The sequence below is a fragment of the Chiloscyllium punctatum genome, chromosome 22 (genome assembly GCF_047496795.1).
Source record: "Chiloscyllium punctatum isolate Juve2018m chromosome 22, sChiPun1.3, whole genome shotgun sequence".
NCBI lineage: Eukaryota > Metazoa > Chordata > Chondrichthyes > Orectolobiformes > Hemiscylliidae > Chiloscyllium > Chiloscyllium punctatum.
This window is the reverse complement of record NC_092760.1, coordinates 64,467,066-64,490,484: the sequence shown is the minus strand read 5'-3', so window position 1 is coordinate 64,490,484 and position 23,419 is coordinate 64,467,066. Positions and strand designations below refer to the sequence as shown.

The 23,419-nt window shown below is 40.8% G+C and overlaps 1 protein-coding gene across 1 annotated transcript in view; it reads left to right on the top strand.

Annotated features, from left to right (window-relative positions):
* LOC140493734 (spondin-1-like) overlaps positions 1-23,419 on the top strand; it is a 334,053-nt gene that overhangs the window by 277,710 nt on the left and 32,924 nt on the right. The window contains exons 9-11 of the mRNA XM_072592548.1: positions 12,133-12,273; positions 14,502-14,583; positions 16,636-16,818. Of these exons, the coding sequence (XP_072448649.1) occupies positions 12,133-12,273; positions 14,502-14,583; positions 16,636-16,818 (406 nt within the window). The remainder of the gene's footprint in view (positions 1-12,132; positions 12,274-14,501; positions 14,584-16,635; positions 16,819-23,419) is intronic.

Sequence of the window (23,419 nt, the reverse complement as noted above, 5' to 3'; positions counted from 1 at the left end):
AGTTGCCCGAGATGAGAATTGAACCCGGGTCCCTGGCGCTGTGAGGCAGCAGTGCTAACCACTGAGCCACCGTGCCGCTCTCGTGTCTGCGTTGGTTGCCTCCAGGTGCTCCGGTTTCCTCCCACAATCCAAAGATGTGCAGGTTAAGTGAATTGACCATGCTAAATTGCCCATTGTGTTCAGGGATATGTAGGTTAGGTGAAGGTAATGGGAAATGAGTTTGGGTAGGATACTCTTCAGAGGGTTAGTGTGAACTAGTTGGGCCAAAGAGCCTGTTTCCACACTATAGGTATTCTAATTTTTAAAAAAAAGTCACTAATTTTCTCCCCCTCCTAAATGCTACTAATCCCTGGACAACTTGCTTCAGTCAGCAGATAAGAGAGACCGTCTTTATCTCAAGAAGGAGACCATCACATGTGCGATGACTGTTCAAACAACAACTCATTTAGTCCCATTCTCTGTTCCTTTTTCATCTAAATTTTGATCTCCACACTCTGGCTAAATTTTTGTAATGGAGATTTGGCTTGTTTATTGCATCCATTCTCTTTAGGAACAAAAATCAAGCTCTTGTATAGACAGCACACAAAAGAAATGAACTAGATTGGCGACAGAGCTATAAGGTTTTAGTGAAGAGAAAAGGGTAAAGAAGTTAGAGTTTTCTCTTTCGAGCAGAGAAAGTTAAGTAGTAATTTATGTGAGGCATTCAGAATCGTAAAAGGTTTTGCTGAAGTAGCTAAAGAGAAACTGTTCCACTGGGTGTGGGTCTGGAAACACACCCTGTGGAACAGCTGGGGAGAGGAGGTGAGCTGGAGTGTCGGGGGGGGGGGGGGGGGGGGGGGGGCGGAGGCGGGGCCGAGGGGAGAGGCGGTCAGCAGGATAATTATGCAGAGACAGTGAGCAGAAGGTTTGCAAATAGGAGGCAAAACAATGGGCAGGAAAGGGATTGCTTGTTTGTAAAACAGATTAAATATGCTGAGTGACCATGCTACAGAGTAAATGGTGGCACTGCTTTTCAGGGAATGTTCATAATTTATAAATGGCACTAATATGGGAATGCAATGTTCAAACACATTTAAATGGGGGGTTAACTTTATTCTCCTCTTGGTAAGAAGCTGGGAACTCTGAAGACACAGAGTTTCAGGGTATCCCTGCACAAAAAGCTAAGGGACTAGGAACTAGAGAAGTAATCAAAAAGTGGGATCTTGGTCATTATCTCAAGGTAGCTGGAATACAAAGGGTTTGTCACGTGGGGCTGTTCTAGTTGCACAGATTCTTGTCGGAATCCATCTTGATCACTGCACTCGGTTATGGATTGTACCTTAAATTTGATATATTAGCTTTGGCACAGGTGCAGTCCCTAAATTAAACACTAATTAAACACAACAAATGTGTTGAATTTCAGATGGTTAAGGGATTGGCTAACTGAGCTGCTGAAAATGATAGAGGGATTGGATAGGCTAGAGTGCCTCTTGTTGGAGCTGCTAGAACAGAGTGTATCTAACCTCAAAATTAGATTAGACCATTCAGGGTTGACATCAGGATGGTTTGCTTCACACAAACAATAATTGAAATTAGGAACTGTGTCCCTTCAGAAAGCTGCAGATCCTTGGGTTCAAGTAAAGCTTTCAAGGCTGAAGTCAATAGGTATTTGTTTGGGAAAGGTTGCATGCTATCGATCAACTCTCATCTGATTTGATGGTGTTCTAAATAGGAGAGGAAGTAAGTGTTAACCCTGTGTTTCTCTCTCCACAGATGCTGCTGAGTTTCCCAACCTTCTCTGTTTATCTCAGAATTTCAGCATCAACAAGTATCTTGCATTTTTTAGGAGAGGGTGATTGGCCTGTTCCTAATTTAACCCTGATGAGTTGACAGGTTGACAGTGGGAAGGGGGCATCAACAGAAAACAGTCTGATCCTAGACTTCCAGAGGAAAGTCTCAGATTGTGCATGAAAAAAAAAATAATCCTGCGCAGGTTAGTGGGATACAAATCAAATGGGAAGGAAAGGAAAGGGAAAAAAATGCTCCCATATTAGAGTCAAGACCTTTCAGTTCACCCAACTACAATCATTGTACGATATATATTTACAATAACCAAATGAGAGGGCCATCACTTTTATTGCCGACACCTGAATAGACTTTGAACCATCCAATCATTTCGATGTTAGCAAAGTCTTAGTTTGTGTGTCTGGGATGCTAATGCTTAAACATGTGTGAGTTGTGAGTGCTTGTGTGTTTGCCTAAGTGTGTGGGGTGGATGTACACATGTGGAGTGTGTGGACTGGTGAATGGGTGTGGGGGGGCGTGTGTTTGTGTGGGGATGTGTATGTGAATGGGTAATTAAGTGCAGGGGTTGCTGAATTCATCACAACACTGATTGATTTACCTCGTGCTGTGGCTATCAGATATACAATTCATGTGCCACCGTGCAAGAAAGCAAATTAAAAGAATGCCTGTTGATGAAGTGGTCTTTGGCAATATAAGTTGAATGCAGTCAGATGGGGTCAGAGTACAATTTAAATTCTGCAAACTTAAAATTTTTAGCAGAACTTTCTATGGAATTATATAAAATGATGCTGAAATAACTGTACAGAGACCAGAGCCCTGTCACCAAATCAGCCTTTATTTACGAGTGCACAGCCTGTGACCAACCAACTCAGAGTCAGTCCCACAAACTAAGGAGGTTCTAATCGCCTGATTATATTTTTTCCTTTTCCATTCTCCCCCACACTTCCCCCTAAAAGTGGTAGTGCTTATTTTTCCCCAACACCCATGTCTGTGTGTGCAGGTGCAGTGAAGAACAACAAGTGTGTAAATCGTTATTTATATTCCACCACAAGGAAGAAAGGAAACACCAGAGTGGCCAGTGACAGGTAGTACCCTTCTCAACAAAGGGCAATATTGCGTGATCAAACAACTGAGGGCGAGGGCAGAGAATAAATCAAAATAGAGTAGGAGGGGGAAATAAAACACTCCACTCCCTGCGGTGCCCACCTCTCCCTGAAAACCTCAAGGTTGTTGGTTGACACTTGTCCAGGGCCACCCTGGCTCTGACATAACCATGGAAGAGGGGCAGGCAATTGACCTTAACAACCCCCTCCAAGGCCCGCTGCCTGGACCTATTTATGGCCAGTTTGGCCAGGCCCAGATGCAGACCCAGATCCTCCGACCTACCCTCTTCCCTGCGTAACGGGTGCCAAAAATCAGGAGCGTGGGATGCAAGTGCAACGAAAAACAGACGAGAAGGTTTTTAAGAAAATCAAAAAAGGAGTGCAAACATCCACACCCAATACATGCAGCCCAACTGCATGTTCTGTGGCACTGTGGAATCTGTGGATCACTGCAATCTGTGGTTGCAGGGGACTGCTGCGTGCAGCACCCTTCACCCCAGATCCCTGAGCAAAAGGGGGAGGACGCCCGTGTAGAGAGCCCTCTACCAAGGATCCCCACCACCCAGTGGCAAATGGGCACGCCAAGGTGTATCCAGGTAGTGGACGAGAGTAAAGAGGTGGATGGTATGTAGCCAATTTTGGTGCAAGTGGGATATTTAGCATTTCATTAAATAATAACTAGAGTGTGATATAAAGAGTTAAGCATACAAATGTACAATATGATTGGAATAGAGATAAAGGGTTGATACTAACAGAGGAAGAAAATGAGGGGAACAGGAAATGAAAACGAGTTTAATCATACTTTACATCAGAAAGTAAGGCCCGTGTAGGGAAGAATGGTAAAAAAAATTGATTTGGTGATGCCGGTGTTGGACTGGGGTGTACAAAGTTAAAAATCACACAACACCAGGTTATAGTACAACAGATTTTATTGGAAGCACAAGCTTTCGGAGCGACGCTCCTTCATCAGGTGGTTGTCAGGAGCGATGCTCCAAAAGCTAGTGCTTCCAATTAAACCTGTTGGTCTATAACCTGGTGTAGTGTGAAAAAAAATTGAAGTCGCTTTCTCTAATCATGCAGAGCATCCACATAATGGTAGATGAACTAATGGCACAAACGTAACACATTGTTGAGATCTAATTACCAATATAGAGATATGGTTACTGTTGTGCTTTTTTAAAATGTATTCACTCATGGGATATGGGAGTCATTGGCTGGCCAGCATTCATTGTCCATCTATTGTTACCCTTGAGAAGATGGTGTGAGCTGCCTTCGTGAACGTCTGCAGTGACTGTGCTACATATTGATCCACAATGTACTTAGGGGAGGGAATTCCAGGATTTTGACTCACTGTCCATGAAAGAAGGATAATACATTTCCAAGCCAGGAAGGTGAGTGACTTGGAGAGCATGTTACAGGTGGTGGTTTTACCATGTATCTGTCAATCTTGTTCTTCTGGTTGGATAAGGTCATGGTTTGCAAATTGCTGTCCAAGGATCTTTGGTGAATTTGTAGTGCATCTTGTAGATTGTATACTCTCCTACTGAATATGGATGGTAAAGGGAGTGGATGCTTGTGGAAATCAAACAGGCTGCTTTGCCCTGGATGGTGTCAAGCTTCTTGAGTGTTGTTGGAGCTCCATCCATCCAGGCAAGTGGATGTATTCCATCTCATTCCTGACTTGTGCCTTCGAGATGGTGGACAGACTTTGGTGAGTCAGGAGGTGAGCTACTCACCATTGTATACCTTGCCTCTGATCTGCTCTTGTAGCCACTGTATTTACATGGTGAGTCTAGTTGAGTTTCTAGTCAATGGTCACCCCAGTATGTTGATACTGGGAATTCAATGATGGTAATACCACTGAACATCAAGAGACAGTGGTTAGATTGCCTCTAACTGGAAGAGATGGTCATTGCTTGGCATTTGACTGGTGCAAATGTTATCTGTCAATTATCAGCTCAAGCCTGGATACTGTCCAGACCTTATTTACATTTGAATATGGACTGCTTCAGTATCTGAGGAGTTACAAATGGTGCTGAACATTGTGTAATCATCAGTGAACATCTCCACTTCTCACTTTATGATGGAAGCTGAAGAATGTTGGGCCTATGACATTACCTGAGGAACTCCTGCAGAAGTGTCCTGGAGCTGAGATGGCTGACCTGCAATAATCACAACCATCTTCCTATGTGCTAGATATTACTCCAACTAAGGGAAAGTTTGCCCCTGATACTCATTGATTCCAGTTTTGCCAGATCTCCTTGATGTATACTCCATCAAATGCAACATTGATGTCAAGGGCTGTCACTCTCACCTCTGGAAATCAGCTCTTTTTGTTTGAACCAAGGCGGTAATGAGATCAGGAGCTGAGTGGCCCCGGCCGAATCCAAATTAGGCATCACTGAGTAGGTTATTGCTGAGGAGGTACTGCTTAGTAGCACTATTGATGAGACCTTGCATCACTTTACTGATGATCGAGAGTAGACCGACGGGGAGGTAATTGGCTGAACTGGATTTGTCTTTTTTTTGTCTACAGGACATAGCTGGACAATTTTCTGCATCATTTGGTCAATGCCACTATTGTTGCTGTACTGGAAAACCTTAGGGCGGCACCATGTTCTGGAGTACAAGTCTTCAGTACTATTGCCAAAATGGAGATAGCATCTACTGCCTCCAACTATTTCTTGATATCAGGCATAAGTATGGTGCACTGTCATTTTAAGAGTCTGATCATAATAAGAATGACATCAGCCATTTTGGGTGGCAAACAGCTTACTCAATAATTGCTACCAGTGGTGTAAATATCTCCACAAGAAAGGTCCTTTGGCCTCCTGGTCCTTTTTGGAACATACAGTTACTAAGTAAGCAGAGTTGAGAAAAATATATCCTTGAGTGTACAATATTTTTTAAAAACTGGCAAAATGCAAAACATGCAATCATAGCCCTGATAGTAAAAGATATTATAAAAACACTTGTGAGAACTTACTTTGAAACAGAAAATCAAGAATTAAAATTTCAATAGGTGGAGACTAGGAATATGAATGATCAGAAGACACCAGTGGGAGTTGTTTATAGGGTACCAAACAGTAGTTGCACATTTCAAATTGCCCTTCTTGAGGTCATTTAAGAGCCTGTCACATTGCTGTGGGTCTGGAATCATGTATAGATTAGGCGAGGTAAATTTAGCAAGCGTTCCTCCCTAATGAGTATTGAGAGCAATCAACAATGGTTTTCTCGTCACCATTACTCTAGATTTTAATTTTCAAGTGATTGAATAAATTCAATTTCCATGAGCTACCAAAGCAGGAGTTAAACTCATTTCTTCAGAGGATTAGCCTGGGTTTTTGGATTGCTAATCTATAACACTTTGCTGCTGTCTCCTCTCACGTACACTAAACCAATCAAGTTGGCAGCAGTGATCTGAAGATGAGTTTGTAGAATGCTTTTGTAACAGTTTCCTGGAGCAATATGTTGTGAAACTAACAAGGAATAAAAGTATTTTAGATGTACTGTTGTGTAATGAGGCAGGGTTAATTAGTAATTTAATTACTCATTAATTCTGAAAACAACACAGTCCAGTCACAAACCAGAATCTTGAACTTTAAGGCAATTGCAGAGAGAACTGGTTAATGTTGAAAGGGTAAACAGATAAATACACAGTGGGGAACATTAAAAAAGACAATTCAAAATTTTCGAGACAAGTATACTCACTTGAAAAACAAAAACTCTGGAAGAAAGATCCATCTGTGGCATTACTAAAGAGGTTAGGCATCATTTTCAATTGAAAGACTAGGCTTTTAATGGTAAATGACTCAACAAGCTACTCTTCAGGTAGCTACATACATTTTTGTTGAATTGTTTAAGTTGGACATGTAATGTGTTTTGGGCTATGAACGATGGGAAAATATCCATTTTTCTCATTAAGAATTGGCTTAGCTCCAGAAGTGGCAAAACACACCAGAAGGCAACAACTATTTTGATAGTTAAAAAGGCAAGAACACCACTCTATGTGATACAGAGATAAAAGAGTTGCTGTTGAACACAATTTAAAGAGTTGAACTTTGAAAAGCAACTTGTTTTAAAGGAAAAGAGAACAGACAGATAATTGCTGTTGGGAACTGACCTGGAAGATTGTGCAATTTACTTGTTCTAAGGATACTTCAAAGTTTGGGAGAAAATTTGTAGCTCGGGTGCTCTTTGTTGTGGTTCATGAACACCAACTAGCCACGAAACGACACGACCAGCTCTCCTTAGTAGCCACACACACAGATGACAAGCAACATGAATTCGACTGGGACAACACTACCATTATAGGGCAAGCCAAACAGAGAACAGCCAGGGAATTTCTAGAGGCATGGCACTCATCCACAGACTCTATCAACAAACACATCGATCTGGACCCAATATACCGGCCACTACAGCGGACAGCTCGAACTGACAACCGGAAGCGGCAGAGACAGGCCACTATAAATGCCGGAGGAAACAGCACAGAAGCGCTTCACAGGAGGCTCCCAAGCACTGAGGATGTCACCTAGACAGGGGACGAAACGTTTGCAAGACAAATTCCCAGCTCGGCGAACAGAACCACAACAACTAAGGATACTGTAGATGAACCTGTACCAAACCGCTGCTATGCTTTGTGTTGGCTGCTGAATTAGTTAATTAAGGGAGGATGGGTGCAAACCAGAAAATCGCAGAGAATGTTTATTGGAAACTGAAAAATAAAAGGTTCTTACTGGGTTTTAGCAGTAGACTGATTTTCGAAAACTTCCAGAGACCACTGCTGCGCTTTGCTCTCTCTTGTTTTCAATTAAGTTACCAAATTGTTGAAAGCTCTGAGAAAAGAAGTCCAGTCTGTAAGAAATAAGTGAATGTATCTGGAAATCTGCTGAACCTGTTAGCATTAACCGGTGACTTTGGAATTCAAGCAATATGTACATTCTACTTGCCGTGAACAAGCAATTGTCCAAAGATTTCATGAAGACTTGATATTCATCATTGAAATGGTTTATTAAACTGTAGCAAGATATCCCTACTTCTGAACTTATATCCCCATTTATGAAAGTCAGTATGCAATTTGCCTTTCTAATTGCTTACTGTGCCTGCCTGTCTACCTTCATTGACTCCTGTACAAAAGACACCCAGATCCCTTTGTATACCCACATTTCCAAATATATCACCATTTGACAATTACTCTGCCTTTCTGTTTTTTACACTGACCTGTACAACTTTATATCTTGACACATTGTATGTTCTGCCTGCCTTGTGTTTGACCATTTACTCAACTGTTGAAATCACCTCAAAGCCTCCTTTTCTCCTTCCCACAGCTCACCATCCCAAACCATTTCCTGTCATCAACAAACTTGGAAAAGTTACATTTTGTTACCTTATCCTGATCATTTGTATGCATTGTGAATAGATGGGGCCCAAACACTGATGTTCATGATGCCCTACTCATCTACCACATGGAAAAGATCAATTTATTCCTTCTATTTCCTGTCTGTATTCTCAATCCATGCCAATATATTACCCTATTCCCATGTGCTTTAATTTTTCCCATTAACTTCCCATGTGGCACCTTATCAAAAGTCTTCTGAAAATCCAAGTACACCACACTTATTGGTTCGCCCTTATCTAGTCTACTAGTTACATCCTCAAAAACTTCAGTAAATTTGTTAAGTTTGGTTTGCCTTTCACAAACACATGCTGGCTTTGTCCAATCTCATTAAAACTTGCCAAGTATTCTGTTTTTTTTTATATAATAGACTTTAGTATGCAGAAGGTAGGTACTGCAGGCTCACATAGTATGCTGCCACTGAATGACATGAGGTCAAAGGAGCACACTTCTAGCTTCTGCCTGCAAAGGCTGGAACAAATCGTCATGGTCTCAAAGTAAAGATCTGAAATGAGGAGATGTTTCATTTACTCAGAGTATTGTGAACTTTTAGAAATCTCTGCCCCAGAAAGCAGTAGTTTCTCTGTCCTTAAGATTTCAATAGATTTTTGTATACTTAAGGATTGGAAGGGTATGATACAGCAGAGGTTGAGGTTAAGTTCAGCTGAGATCTTACTAAATGGTGCAACAAGATTAAAAGGCCTATTACTCATCTTATTTTTATATGCTCTTCCATGGTAGTGAGGTCTACATATCACCAGTCTCTTGGTAAAGAGATTTCACCTAAATTCATTACTAAACCAGATTTGTTTCCAGATGTGTAACAAACAGTACCAAAGCATTTGGATTTTCAACTTCCAATGATAACTATGTGTTTTGTTGCAAGGAGACTGGGGGAATGTGTGTGGTTATCACAGGTCATTTCTGCAAAAAAAATGGCAGGCTGTTCTGGTTGCCTTCAATTTCCTTTTGTAGAAAGACATGCTGGAATCCAGCGATAAGTGCTGGATCCAGCATTAAGAGATTAAAAGTGTGTGCAAAGCAAATTACCATGAGCAGATTTCCAGAAATGCTTGGATCAAACTCAAAAGACTCGGAAAATTATTGTGGAAACTTAAACATCTGCAGTTTAATTGTCATCAGCTGTAAAGTTTTATGTGCTCTTTCCGGGTTTTATCACAATTCGGATGTGGTTTAATATTCTGCATTGCATACTGTATTGATGTTATAATTGGGATAATAAATTCTGAATTATTAAACTGTATTATTACCAAACAGTATTCAGAAATAACATACAATTACAGAACTGATGTACATAACAATGGGCTAGATGATTAAGTGATGAGGCAGATGATATTATCAGTTTTTTGAATAGCTTCAGTTTGGCAAAGCAGCTAACATAAGCACAATATTATGCAGTCCTGTCTCTAAGTTTTTAAAAAAAAATTTAATTCTTTAATTTGCATTCAGTTAGTCTATTGTTCAAACTGCACAATGGCTGTGTATTTACCTCTCCCATTCTGTGGTGTCTGAAAATTCACCCTTGATCAAATTCAGTGGGAATCAGCATGATATTGGCAAGCCAAGAAGCCCAGACTTCATGATTGAGGCTGTCTTCGTTGTGAGTTATAAATTCTCTTGCAGATTCCTCATCACTGCTGCCCAGATCTCAACCATAGCTCAATAAGCAAAAGCTATCCACAGATATTTTGCCCAGCTCAATTTAGAATATCTTCCTCCCTTTTATATATTTTTCCAGGCTTCTTTTTACCTGCAAATTTTGATATTTTTGCATAGTTTCCAAAGCAAGGTGTAAATTACAATTTACTGTTGTTTCACATTGAAAGATATGTCACCTGCAGACTCATTTATTCCAATAATAATTTAATCTCTACCACTTTCACTTCCTTCTATTGCAGACTTTATCTTTATTATGTCCTCCCCTCTCTTTTGCAGCCTCCTAACATGCTTATAAACTGCTTTAATTCTAACTTTTGTCACTTCTAACAGAAGATCATTAACATGAACTGTTAATCCCCCCCCCAATACTGTCTGACATACTGAATGTTTCAAGCCTCTCTGGTTCTTATTTCAGATTTCCAACATCTGCTTTTGTGTTGACTATTGTAAAAGCCACATGACCAGGTTGCATTCTTCCATATTTCATGATTGTCAGTTCACTCAAAATTCTAATTTTCAGCTCTTGCTGCATCAAATGTGTAAGAACCATCGTTCACTGGCATCCATGTCTCTTGGGACTCCCAACAGCTGTATTTTAAGCTCTCACCTACATGGCCTTACCTTAAATATCTTGGTAGCTTGCCCCAATCCGACAACACTCTGAGACCTCTTTATTCCTCCATTTTTGGCATCTTATAAGAGGGGTGGCACAGTGGCTCAGTGGTTAGCACAGCTGCCTCACAGGGCCAGGGACCCAGGTTCGATTCCAATTTAGGCGACTGGCTGTGTGGAGTTTGCACATTCTCCCTGTGTCTGTGTGGGTTTCCTCCGGGTGCTCCGGTTTCCTCCCACAGTCCAAAGATGTGCAGGTTAGATGAATTGGTAATGCTAAATTGCCTGTAGAGTTAGGTGTATTAGTTAGGGGGAATGAGTCTCAGTGGGTTACTCTGCGGAGGGTCGGTATGGATTAGTTGGGCCGAAGTGCCTGTTTTCACACTGTAGGGAATCTAATCTAATCTAATCCTAATAATGTCAACTATCTTGATTATACATCCTGAAAAACCCAAACCAACCGTCTCCCAACCTTTCTCCTCCTATAATATTTTGGTCAAATATGTGGTCGGCCCTCCTAAAATCATTTTTTTCTTTTTTTGTCCCATCTGTCCCTTTCTATAATTTATGCTTCTGTAAAATATATGGTGAAGTTTTTCTAACACCAAAGGTGCTATTAATTACAAGTCATTCATGTCCCAGCACCATTTCCTGGCACATTATTTAGCACTCACAGTTTGGCATAATACCTACGCAAATGAACATTGTTTCTTTTATCCCTGCAGTCAATTTCTTATGATTTCCAAGTCCTGCCATCAATTTTCAAGACTTCATGCAAAACTAATTTCCTATTTATGTGGAACTGAGCAAGAACAACAACTTGTATTTATAAGGATTTTTAGTGTAGTAAAGTAGCCCAAGGAATTATTATTGGATCATTTGCAAGCAAAAGCAATGATGTCAATGACTGGACATTCAGGATGGTGATCAGAGCCTTGGTTAAAGAGGGAGGGATTAAAAGTGAGTGCAGAGTTAACGAGGTTTCGGGATGGAACTTTAGAGCTTTGATCTCCAGCAGCCGAAGAAAGGGGTATCAAAGAAAAGTGATTCAAATGGTCACCATGTAAGAGGCCAGATCCGATAGGTTCATAGATCTTGGAATCTGTAGCTGGAAGAGTTTACCAAGTAGGGATTTGTTATCGAGAATATAAGTGATGTAACCTTTAGGGATTTGTTACTGAGAGTGGGAGTGATGTAGCTATGTAGAGATTTTAAAACTTTAACGTGACCAGGAACCAATGTGGTTTAGTGTGCATAGAGTGAAGAGTGATTGGGACTTTTCTAGGACACCAGGGGGAGTTCCTTTACAATTCTTTGAAATAGTGCAATGGATCTTTCATGCCTACATCTGAGGGCAGACAGGCTGTACTGCAGTGAAAGTGTGAGCCTGGAGTTTGTGCTGAAATCTGTGAATTGAGATTTGATCCTACAACACACGAAGCAATAGTTGAAATGAAAATGCAAGTTGTTGTTGAAGATTTTTCATTACTTTGGCTCAAATCCAGTTATCGTATGTATTTGTTTATTGAGATTATGCAACATTTTCTGTTTCTTCAGGCGCCAAATCAACGGACAGAGCCTCAAGAAAGAATTAGACCCCTAACCAGCCTGGATCATCCAAAAAGCCCCTTCTATGATCCTGAGGGGGGTCCAATTGTTCCTGTGGCCAGAGTTGTGATTGAAAGAATTGCACGAAAGGTAACATGGATTTCTCAGGCTGTTCAGAAACAAACCGTTGACTACAATTAGCTGTTACCAGGAATATGTTATAGAGAGATTGGAGCATAACATTCTCAGGAATTGAAGAGATTGCAACCTGTGCATCTTCGGTTTTTCTGTGCAATAACTTTATTAGAAAGCTCTCTTGCCTTTATATGTATTTAGAAAACATTTCTATTTGAGCTAATTGACACCAAAATTCTGATTGCCCCACCAACTCCCCCCTTGCTCTGCTGCAAGAGATATGTGGAATGATCAGTACATTAATTAAAATAGGCCACACAAAGTTATGAGGTCTTTGAGGTATTTATGCCTGTGATTCTGCCAGTGATGCCTGTTATGATCTTTCCCTGTCAGTCCTCCTAATGACCAGGAATAGTCCATAGTTCTTCCACTATTGGGGGGTCCCTCTTTCCTTTCAAAGGCACAAAGGGGAAACATTATAAACAGCCAATATTCAGACAATTAAATAATCAACCAACATCAGTGGTGATATAAGGGGTCAAGTTACAGCATACTCTGACAGAAATGATTCTACATAGAGCCTCATTCTGTGCTTAATCATATAAATGGTTAGCAGGAAGTTAAATAAAAAACTAATCTCAGCAATTCTTAAACTCTAGAAATATCTGTAAATCTCACCAAAGACACTTCATCTCCTAAGACTGATAAGAGAAAAAGGTTTTTGTTGAATCTTTGGATTAGGCGTAATGTCAAAACTGATCACGTTCTTCTGTGAGGCCTTTCAAAACCCTCCATGAGTTCAGGCCAGCTGCTGAGAATCATTAGAAAGTGGTCTGGTACTCTCCGACTTGAAAGGGGCATTAATAGGCGTAAGATCCACCAACAGCTTAAACTTTCTCATTGAAGTGCTGCTGGTTAGGGTTCTGGCAGAAATCACTTCTGCAACACAAAGTCTAGAGAACTGCTGAGATTTTCCCTTGTCACCTCCTATCCCATCACCACCATTTTTTAAAATTAAGCTATTCATTTGTGGCTGTTACTGGCATAGCCAACATTTATTGCCTATCCTCAATGGTTCTTGTGCAGGTGGTGTTGAACTGCCATCTTGAATACCAATGAGTGGCTTGATAGGCTATTTCAGAGGGCAGTGAGGGGTCCGCCACAATGCCTTGGATCTAGAGTTACAATGCAGATGGACTGGGTATGGATGACAGATTGCCTTCTCGAAAGGACATTGGCAAATGGTTTTTGTCACCATTTAGATAGTTAACATGGTTACCATTACTGAGACTAGCTTTTCATTCCGTATTTATTTAATCAATCACACTTAAATTCCCCTGCTGCCATTGTGGGATTTGAACTCCCCACTTTTGAATTGCTAGTCCAAGACTCAGAATTATTACAAAAGTGAAATACTACAGAAGCTGCAAATCTGATGGAAGTTCTCAAACCTGAAACTCTCATTCAATTTTTCTACCACAGTTGGTGTCTGATCAGCTGAGCTTTTCCAACCATTTTTTGCTTTTAGCTCTGGATTACTGGCCCAGTAATATAACAACTTTGCTACCACACTATGACCTGGCTATGCTACTGCATCCCTATTTAGCGAGCCAATGTTTCTGTAACTTGTTGCCTTTCCAAGGCATTGCCTAGCTTTGAGTAACAAGTAACATATGGAGTAATATCACCAAAACGCTGCAGTAAGAGAGACAAGAAATTTAGCTTAATTTGTTGTAAGTCCATGCAAGATGGTGTATCAGCCAATGAAAGCCTTTGCTAGACACTTCATGGATGCCACAGTGTAAGTGGTATATTTATTTTGTACAGATCCTAGAATGGGAAAATTGAATATCAGCATTGCTGTGATTTATGAAATTGAATGTTAATTCAGCAGCAAAGAGTTTAGTAACTACAATCTTAATGTTACACATATGCAACAAAATCTCAAGAGGACAGTCTCCATTTTGATGAAAAATTCCTGAATTCCAATGCCACCACTGTGAGGCCATTGAAATAGTGACCCCATTTATAAGGTTCAATTCATGTTCACTCAGAAAATGAGAGAGAATCTTGTATTTCTGCACAATAATCACCGATGTAACATCTTTTTAAAAATGCCATTGAATTGCGTTTGCCAGAACCTGTTTTAAATGTTAATAAAACTTTTTTGGTCTTGCTGTGCTTTATGCCGGTATAAATGAGACCTTTCTGTATTTTCAAATTTTTTAATAATCTCTTCCCAGGGAGAGCAGTGTAATATTCAGCCTGATAATATAGATGATATCGTGGCCGACCTGAACCAAGAGGAGAAGGAGAAGGATGAAGGTAACTGTGTTATAATTAATTCGTTCAGGGTTCTGTGCCTTTTTCAGACTGATGAAAACATCAGTGTCATTTAAAAAAAACACAACCAGCCAGTTCATTTTTTTCTCCACGTATTTAACATTAGTTTGTGGGACTCATCAATTCTTTTGATTAAGTATCAAGCCACAAATTAAGAACTTTGTTTTTGAATCCCACTGTGACCTTACCACACATTAATTCTGAAATCTCCTCTAGCTCTACCACCATATGATGTATTGGAGCTCCTCCGTTCTTAATCTCCCCTCCTGCTAGTCTTGGTTATGCGTTCAGCTACCTGATCATTGAGCTCTTCAATGCCCACCCTAAATATCTCTAATACTCTATCTCTTTCTCCTTCTTTAAGATACTTCTTAAAACCCACCCCTTTAACCAAGCTTTTTGGTCAATTGTTCTTAAATCTCCTAATGTGGTTTGATTTCAGATTTTCTTTCACAACCTTCTTGTGATGTGCCTTGGAACAATTTATTTCATTAAAGGCACTATTTAAATGTAAGTTGTCGTGTTGTTATTTCAGCACAATGACTATTGAGTAATCTAATAGTCCAACATGTATTATATGTATCAAAGAGAAACCTAAATAGTCATGGGACAAATCACACACAACGTGAATCAATATTTGAAAAAATGAACATTCACAGATCAAAGCTCTCTGCTGATCCCTCAATATAATCCTCAGTTTCGAAGGTTGAAGGGTGATCCAACTGAGATCTTTATAAGATGATTTGTTTGTGTAAATAAAGAAAAGGTAGTTTGTCTAATGAGTGAATCCAGAACGGGGGGGACACAGTAATAAATTACAGCCAGGCCATTGAAGAGATAAATCAGAAAGTAATTTGACAGGGAATAAGGTTAGTGGGAATCTGACACACTCTTTTCCCAAATGGTTATTGAGGCTGCAGGCAATTGAACATTTCAAATCTGTGAATGATAGATTTTTGGCTGGACAACAGTGTTGGGGAATCAAATAAATGAAATTGAGCTACAGAACAGACAGATCTGCTTATTTAGTGATAGTACAGGCATGAGGGACTGAATGACCTTTCTTGCTTCGGAGCTGCCTGAGCCTGAGCTGCCAAGCAAGGTTTTGAAGGAGAAAAATTGAAGCTGATCAAAATAGACCTAAATGCTCAGATGACACAACTGAGATACAAGCATTGATAAATGACCTTTCTCGGTCTCATATTCTTACTGCTTGTCTTCAGCTAATTAAAGCTGCTTCAATTACAGTGCAAAATTGTTTTGACCATGTTGGCGGATTATTCTGCAGCCATGTAATCATGTTGTTTTCATTTGAATGGAGAAGGAAATCAGTGAAGGACTCGAAGAATGGAGTGGGTATAGGATGTATCCTTTATTACCATTATGTTTTACATGATTATCCATAGTTACGTTAACTACATTAAATCTTAAGGTTACCCGTCATCAGTTTCACCAACAGTAAATTGTATTTGTTTGGTGTCTTTAAAGAAAGATGGTTCATAGAAGCAATCTGACACCATGCCACATTAGAAAATGTTAGGGCAGATGACCAAAAGCATGGTCAAGGAGGTTAGTACTAAGGAATTCTTTTAAAGGAGGGATGCAAAGTGGAAAGGCATAACGGTTTAAGAACTTAGGACTTGGCAGTTGAAGAAATGGAAGGTATGGACACCAATTAAGTTTGGAAATGGTAAAGAGTCCTGAATTGGACAACAGAGCCAGTGAACGTTTGTGTGGCTGGAAATGAATTCAGGAGAGTGGAATGACATGGCCGTGGAAGAATTTGAAAACATTGCCAAAAATCAAGGTATTCTTTAACCAGGATCAAATGTAAATCAGTGTAGATGGAGTGATGGATGAATGGGATGCAGTGTGAATTAGAGCATGGCAGTAGATTTGGATGGCCCCATGTTTATTGAGGGTAGAATGTTGGAAGCTAATCAGATGTTTTCACATGTTGAGAAACTCCTGCGGAAATTGGGTGAGGTATTAGCCAGGATAAGTGAATAATTGTCTGTTTCCCTTCATCTGCAGATGATACTCCAGAAACTTGTATCTACTCGAACTGGTCTCAGTGGTCAGCCTGCAGCTCCTCCACATGTGAGAAAGGGAAGCGGATGAGGCAAAGAATGCTCAAAGCACAACTGGATCTAAGTGTGCCTTGTCCACATACTCAAGATTTTGAGCCTTGCATGGGGCCAGGTTGCCGTGATGATGGTGAGCATGCACAGTAAATAATGTGATGAGCAGATAAAGAAAGTATGGATGTTGAATGAAAGAGTCTACTAGAGATGGTGGTTCCATGCACGTTGAGGTTTAACTCAAGTCTGGAAGTGGAGAAACATTATTTTCCTTTCAACCCTGGAACCACTCTTTAATTCCAGCTCCAATCAATGAGACATATTCTCCTTGACTGTTGTTCGGTTTGGATAGGACTGAATCTGTGCAGCCTCAATCCTGTTCCCAGAGAATATGATTCTGTAAAAGAAGACTGCAAGTTATTGAGTGTGCTATGGGAACCTTCAGGGAATAAAGACATAGGACAAATTCAAATCTCATCCAGTAAAGAAAGAACTTACATTTCTAGAGCCTTTTGCATGAGTCTAACAAATTCCAAGCCATTTTACAGTCCATGAATTACTTGTGAAGTATAAATCACTATTTGAAATACAAGGAAATTTGGCACTCAGCAAGCTTCTAAAACATCAGGGGTAGTCTGTATTAGTGATATTGGTCACAAGATTGGTCCAGGATATTGCAAAGTTCTTTAAAATAATGTCATATGATCTTTTAGGTCCACCTGAGAGGCAGACAGGGCGTTAAATTGATGTCTCACCTGAAATATGCTTGATACGGCTGCAAAAGACATACACTCCCTCAACAGGTGGCAGCACAGCGCTGCCTCAGCATTGCCCCCCACCAAGAGCGCGGTTCTCCCTCAGCACTGACCCTCTGATAATGCAGTGCACCCTCAGCATTTACTAACGGTCAGTGCTAGTAATACAAGCCAACAGTAGGGAGGCCTTCCATTCCAAACCACTTATCACTCTCACCAGTACGCAGAGTAAATGTTCAATGCTGCTATGGGTCAATAAAAAGGAACCAGATGAGTGTGGGTCCATTACAGGCAGACTCAGGAGAATTTATACTGGGGAATAGAACAACGTTGGAGAAACTAAACGATGTGTCTGTTTTCATTGATATATGTAAATGAAATCTCCCACAATTAGGGACCCAAATGACAAGGGAGATTTTGAGTTGAAGGAAATTAGTATTTGCGAAAAGGTTGGTCTGGAGAAAGTTGAAAAGTAGCAAGGACCTGACTGCTGACACCCCAGAGTGCTGAAGGAGGTGACTATCAAGATAGTTGATGCTTGGTAATCATCTTCCAAAATTCCATAGAATCTGGAAAGATTCCTGTAGATTGGAAGCTAGCAAATATGATTTGACTAATTAAGAAAGGAGTAAGAGAGAAAACAGGGAACTACAGACCAGTCAGCCTTATATTAGCAGTAGGAAAAATGCTATATTATTTTATTAAGGACATGATAAACAGGCAGTTAAATGAACGTGAGCTGACTGGTCATGGTCAGCATGGATTTGCAAACAGAGAATCGTGCTTGATGAATTTGTTCGTGTTTTTGAGGATGTTATGAAGAAATTTGACAAAGGGGAACTGATGGATATAGTATACTTAAATTTTCAGAAGATGTTTATCAGGAGGTTGGTTAGCAAATTTAAAACATATGGGATAGGAGGTAATGTTCTAGCATGGCTTAAGGATGGCTAACGGACAGAAAACAGAAAATAGAAATAATTTAGCTCATTGAGTAAGCACCAACCCTCTGAAGAGCATCCCATTCAGACCCAGGCCCCGCCCTATCCCTGCAACCCCATGGCTAACACACCTAGCCTGCACAACCCTGGACACTACAGGGCAATTTAGCACAGACAATCCAACTAAACTGCACATCTTTGGACTGTGGGAGGCAACCATACTACCAGAAGGAAATCCAAGCAGACACTAGGAGAATGTGTAAATTCCACACAGACAGTCACCAAATACTGGAATGGAGCCCAGTTCACTGGTGCTGTGAGACAACAGTGCTAACCATTTTCACATTGATTAGATTAGATTACTTACAGTGTGGAAACAGGCCCTTCGGCCCAACAAGTCCACACCGCCCCGCCGAAGTGTAACCCACCCACACCCCTACATCTACATCTACCTTACCTAACACTACGGGCAATTTAGCATGGCCAATTCACCTAACCTGCACATCTTTGGACTGTGGGAGGAAACCGGAGCACCCGGAGGAAACCCACGCAGACACGGGGAGAACGTGCAAACTCCACACAGTCAGTCGCCTGAGGCGGGAATTGAACCCGGGTCTCTGATGCTGTGAGGCAGCAGTGCTAACCACTGTGCCACCGTGCCGCCCACCCCATTGACAGACTGTAATTAATGGGGTACCACAAGGATCAGTACTTGGGGCTCCAGCTGTTCATAATATATATCAGTGTTTTGGATGTGGGGACCAGATGTAATATTCACAAATTTGGAGATGATACAAAGTGAAGCAGGAATGTGCATTGTGATGAAGTTGGAAAGTGGTGTCAGGAGGATTTAGATAGGTGTAGTGAGTGGGCAAGAACATGGCAGATGGAAAATAATGTGAAAACAAATTGGAGTTATCCACTTTGATCAGAGTAACAGATTTGCTGTAACAGATAAATAGAGTCATTGAGATGTTAAGCATGGAAACAGACCCTTCGGTCCAACCCATCCATGCCAACCAGATATCCCAACCCAATCTAGTCGCACCTGCCAGCACTCAGCCTGTATCCCTCCAAACCCTTCCTATTCATATACCCATCCAAATGCCTTGGAGATGTTGGAAAGTGTACAAAGTCATAGAGTCATAGAGATGTACAGCACGGAAAAACACCCTTCAGTCCAACTCATCTAAGCTGACCAGAGATCCCAAACCAATCTACTCCCACCTGCCAGCACCCAGCCCATATCCCTCTAAACTAGCCTCCATCACTACCTCTGGCAGCTCATTCCATACATGTGCTGCCCTCTGTGTGAAAACACTGCCCCTTAACGTCTCTTTTATATCTTTCCCCTCTCACCCTAAAGCTATGCCCTCTAGTTCTGGACTCCCCCACCCCAGGGAAAAGACTTTATCTATTTATCCTATCCATGCCCCTCATGATTTTATAGACCTCTACAAGGTCACTGCTCAGCCTCTGACACGCCAGGGAAAACAGCCCCAGCCTATTCAACCTCTCCCTATAGCTCAAATCCTCTAACCCTGGCAACATCCTTGTAAAACTTTTCTGAGCCCTTTCAAGTTTCACAACATCCTTCCAATAGGAAGGAGATCAGAATTGCATGCAATATTCCAAACATGGCCTAACCAATGTCTTGTACAACGACAACATGACCTCCCAACTCCTGTACTCAATACTCTGAACAATAAAGGAAAGCATACCAAACACCTTCTTCACGATCCTATCTATGTCTGACTCCACTTTCAAGGAGCTATGAACCTGCACTCCAAAGTCACTGAAGGCTAACATGGGATGTAATAAGCCATTAGGAAGGCTAATAGAATGTCAGTCATTACTACAAACTGAATAGTGAAGCTTTGCTTCAATCATATAGAAGTTTATTTAGACTTTACATGGAGAAGTTGTGCAGTTTTGATCTCCATATCTCAGGAAAGATGTTATTACCATAAAGTGAATGCAAGGAAGCATTACCAAATTTCATTCCAGGATGACCGGCCTGTCCTTTGAAGACGGCTTGGGGAAATTAGGCTTGCATTTGCTGAAAATTCAAAGAATGAGAGGTGATCCCATTAAAGCTCAGAAAATAATTGAAGGGCCACAATGTTTCCATTGGTTAGGGAGTCTAGAATAAAATAAGACAGATGTTATATAGGACTAAGATGAGGAAAAAGAAATTCTCTGTGGGTTGTGAATCTTTGGAATTCTCTATCCTAAGATGCTATGGAAGCTCAGTCTTTAAGTATGTTTCAAGGAGAGATTGAAGGACCTCTGATTACCAGTGGTGTAAAGGGTTATGGGGATGGGGTGGGTACAAGGCATCAAAGTGTTCAATCAGCCACGATCATATTCAGTGGCAGAGCAAACTCAGGGAACTGAATGGCCTATTTGTGATCCTATGATCCAAAAGCAAAATGGAATTTTTCTGATTCTGTACTCTTAATCAATTTTAGAATCTCAAGGCCAATTTGTCTCCAGAGAACATTATTCATTCATTTTCCTCTCTCTCAAAATTGGTAATTGTGTAATGCCACACAGAGAAGATCCCATCTACTCAGTAGATGGGTTGGAGATGATATCGTTCAGGTTTTCAGCTCTTTGCTACTATTGTTGAATGACTGGACTTCACAATAAGCTAGTACAGCAAATAGGTCTGTGGAAGTATGCTTGAAATTTCTATTCTGAATCATTTAAAGCAGACAATTTATGTATCAGTCCTCCTTTACATTTGGGAGCAGCTGTTTCCTTTGATAGTGGACTTGCAACAGTAAAACACCTTCCAACAATAGCTCAGCTCCTAAAACATGGAAAGATCAAGAAAGAGATTTTGGAGGTGGGGAAGTAATTTTGTGCACTTAGCCGTGAGCACTATAGTTGCACTGTGAGTGCATTCATACCATGTGGAATGCAATAGTTCAGGAAGGTCCACTATATAAGAGAAACAAAACACAGCATTTTAAAAAGGAGGTTGTTTTGGCAGTGCACATTGAAGGATGAATTTTACCAGTGCCCTGGGAAGATCTCTTGAGGATTGAATGATGAAAGTTGACCAAAACAGTAAGAAAATTTATTCCTGATTCTCTGGAAAAATTCTTGGTTTCCAAACCATGACAGTCTACTCCACAACATTAGTTAATACTAAGCAGTAAGGATACAGAAAGGTCATCATTCATGTGTAAAATGTTTTCTCATTGTAGGATTTATCATTTCCATCATGTTGCTACTGATTAGAATGAACACCCACATGGAGACAGAAATCCAAAAGTCTGAATGTCACTATCCCACCTCCATCCACAGAATCATCAAACTAGTTCTGTAGATGAGAGGAAAGTCTTTCACTTCCTCAGTCCCTTTCAACCTCTTCACACCTTTCACTCTCATCGTCCTTCATAACAGTTTGATCAAGCTTACCCCTCTCCCAGTATCTTCTTCCCTTTCCCTTGCTCCAACTCCCTAAAAGACTAAGCCCCCTCAGCATCCTTGACCCACTTCCCCCGGAAGCCTGTCACCCCTTATAACATGACTTCTCTGCTCTCTGATCTACCTTAATCCACTCAGCATCCACTTCATTGACAGAACTCACAAAGCCTAGAAAATGTTTGGAAGACTTTGAGATGTTCCAGAAAATAAACATACTGCGTTGTGCACGTGAAAATTATTATCCTCAGGGAACAACATAAGACCATAAGACCATAAGACATAGGAGTGGAAGTAAGGCCATTCGGCCCATCGAGTCCACTCCGCCATTCAATCATGGCTGATGTGCATTTCAGCTCCACTTGCCAGCGTTCTCCCCGTAGCCCTTAATTCCTCTAGACAACAAGAACCTATCAATCTCGGCCTTGAAGACATTTAGCGTCCCGGCTTCCACTGCACTCCATGGCAATGAATTCCACAGGCCCACCACTCTCTGGCTGAAGAAATGTCTCCGCATTTCCGTTCTGAAATGACCCCCTCTAATTCTAAGGCTGTGTCCACGGGTCCTAGTCTCCTCGCCTAACAGAAACAATTTTCTAGCATCCACCTTTTCAAAGCCATGTATTATTTTGTACGTCTCTATTAGATCTCCCCTTAATCTTCTAAACTCCAACGAATACAATCCCAGTATCCTCAGCCGTTCCTCATATGCTAGACCTGTCATTCCAGGGATCATCCGTGTGAATCTCCGCTGGACACGTTCCAGTGCCAGTATGTCCTTCCTGAGGTGTGGGGACCAAAACTGGACACAGTACTCCAAATGGGGCCTAACCAGAGCTTTATAAAGTCTTAGTAGTACATCTCTGCTTTTATATTCCAACCCTCTCTTAGTAGTACATCTCTGCTTTTATATTCCAACATAAATCTGCCAAAATAAACAAAATTTCAACAGGTAATTTAAAACATTATTTAAAACATTATTTAAAACATTAGAAGCACACAAATATCTTAAAATAAACAGACACCACTTCAATCGGTTCTTAAAAACCATTTGGCCGAACCTTTGCTTTTTTTAATATTCCATTTTAAAAAATGGCAACTCCAATAGTGCAGCAATCCCTCAGTACTGCACCAGGAGTGTTACGTCTCTCAAGTGGAACTTGAACCAATAACCTTCTAGGTAAAGTGATCATATTACGTCCTGAAAAACAGATGGTGTACTACTTCTAAAATTAACTTTTTGAATGACTTCATTTTACTTATGTGTCAAAGCAGCAGCTGTTTGCTGTCCATGGGGAAATGTTCGCAGTTCTGCAAATTATTTAACCTGTTTCCCAGAGTAATTGACCTGAATGGATCTTGTGAGCTGCTGTTCATTGGCTCAACCTGTCAGCTGAATGATGGAAAGTGATGAAGTGTATAGTAACAAAATCTCAGCTGTAATGCTGAAAGCTTGTTTTCCAGGAGTAGTTGTGTCTCTGGCCAAGCTGTTCCAATAGAGCTGCAAAGCTGGTATTGCAAGTGAAAACTTACCAACTACATCCTGTCCCTAAAACAGAGTACAGATTGAATCCTGTCAAATATTGTCATTTGGGATATTCTCAGT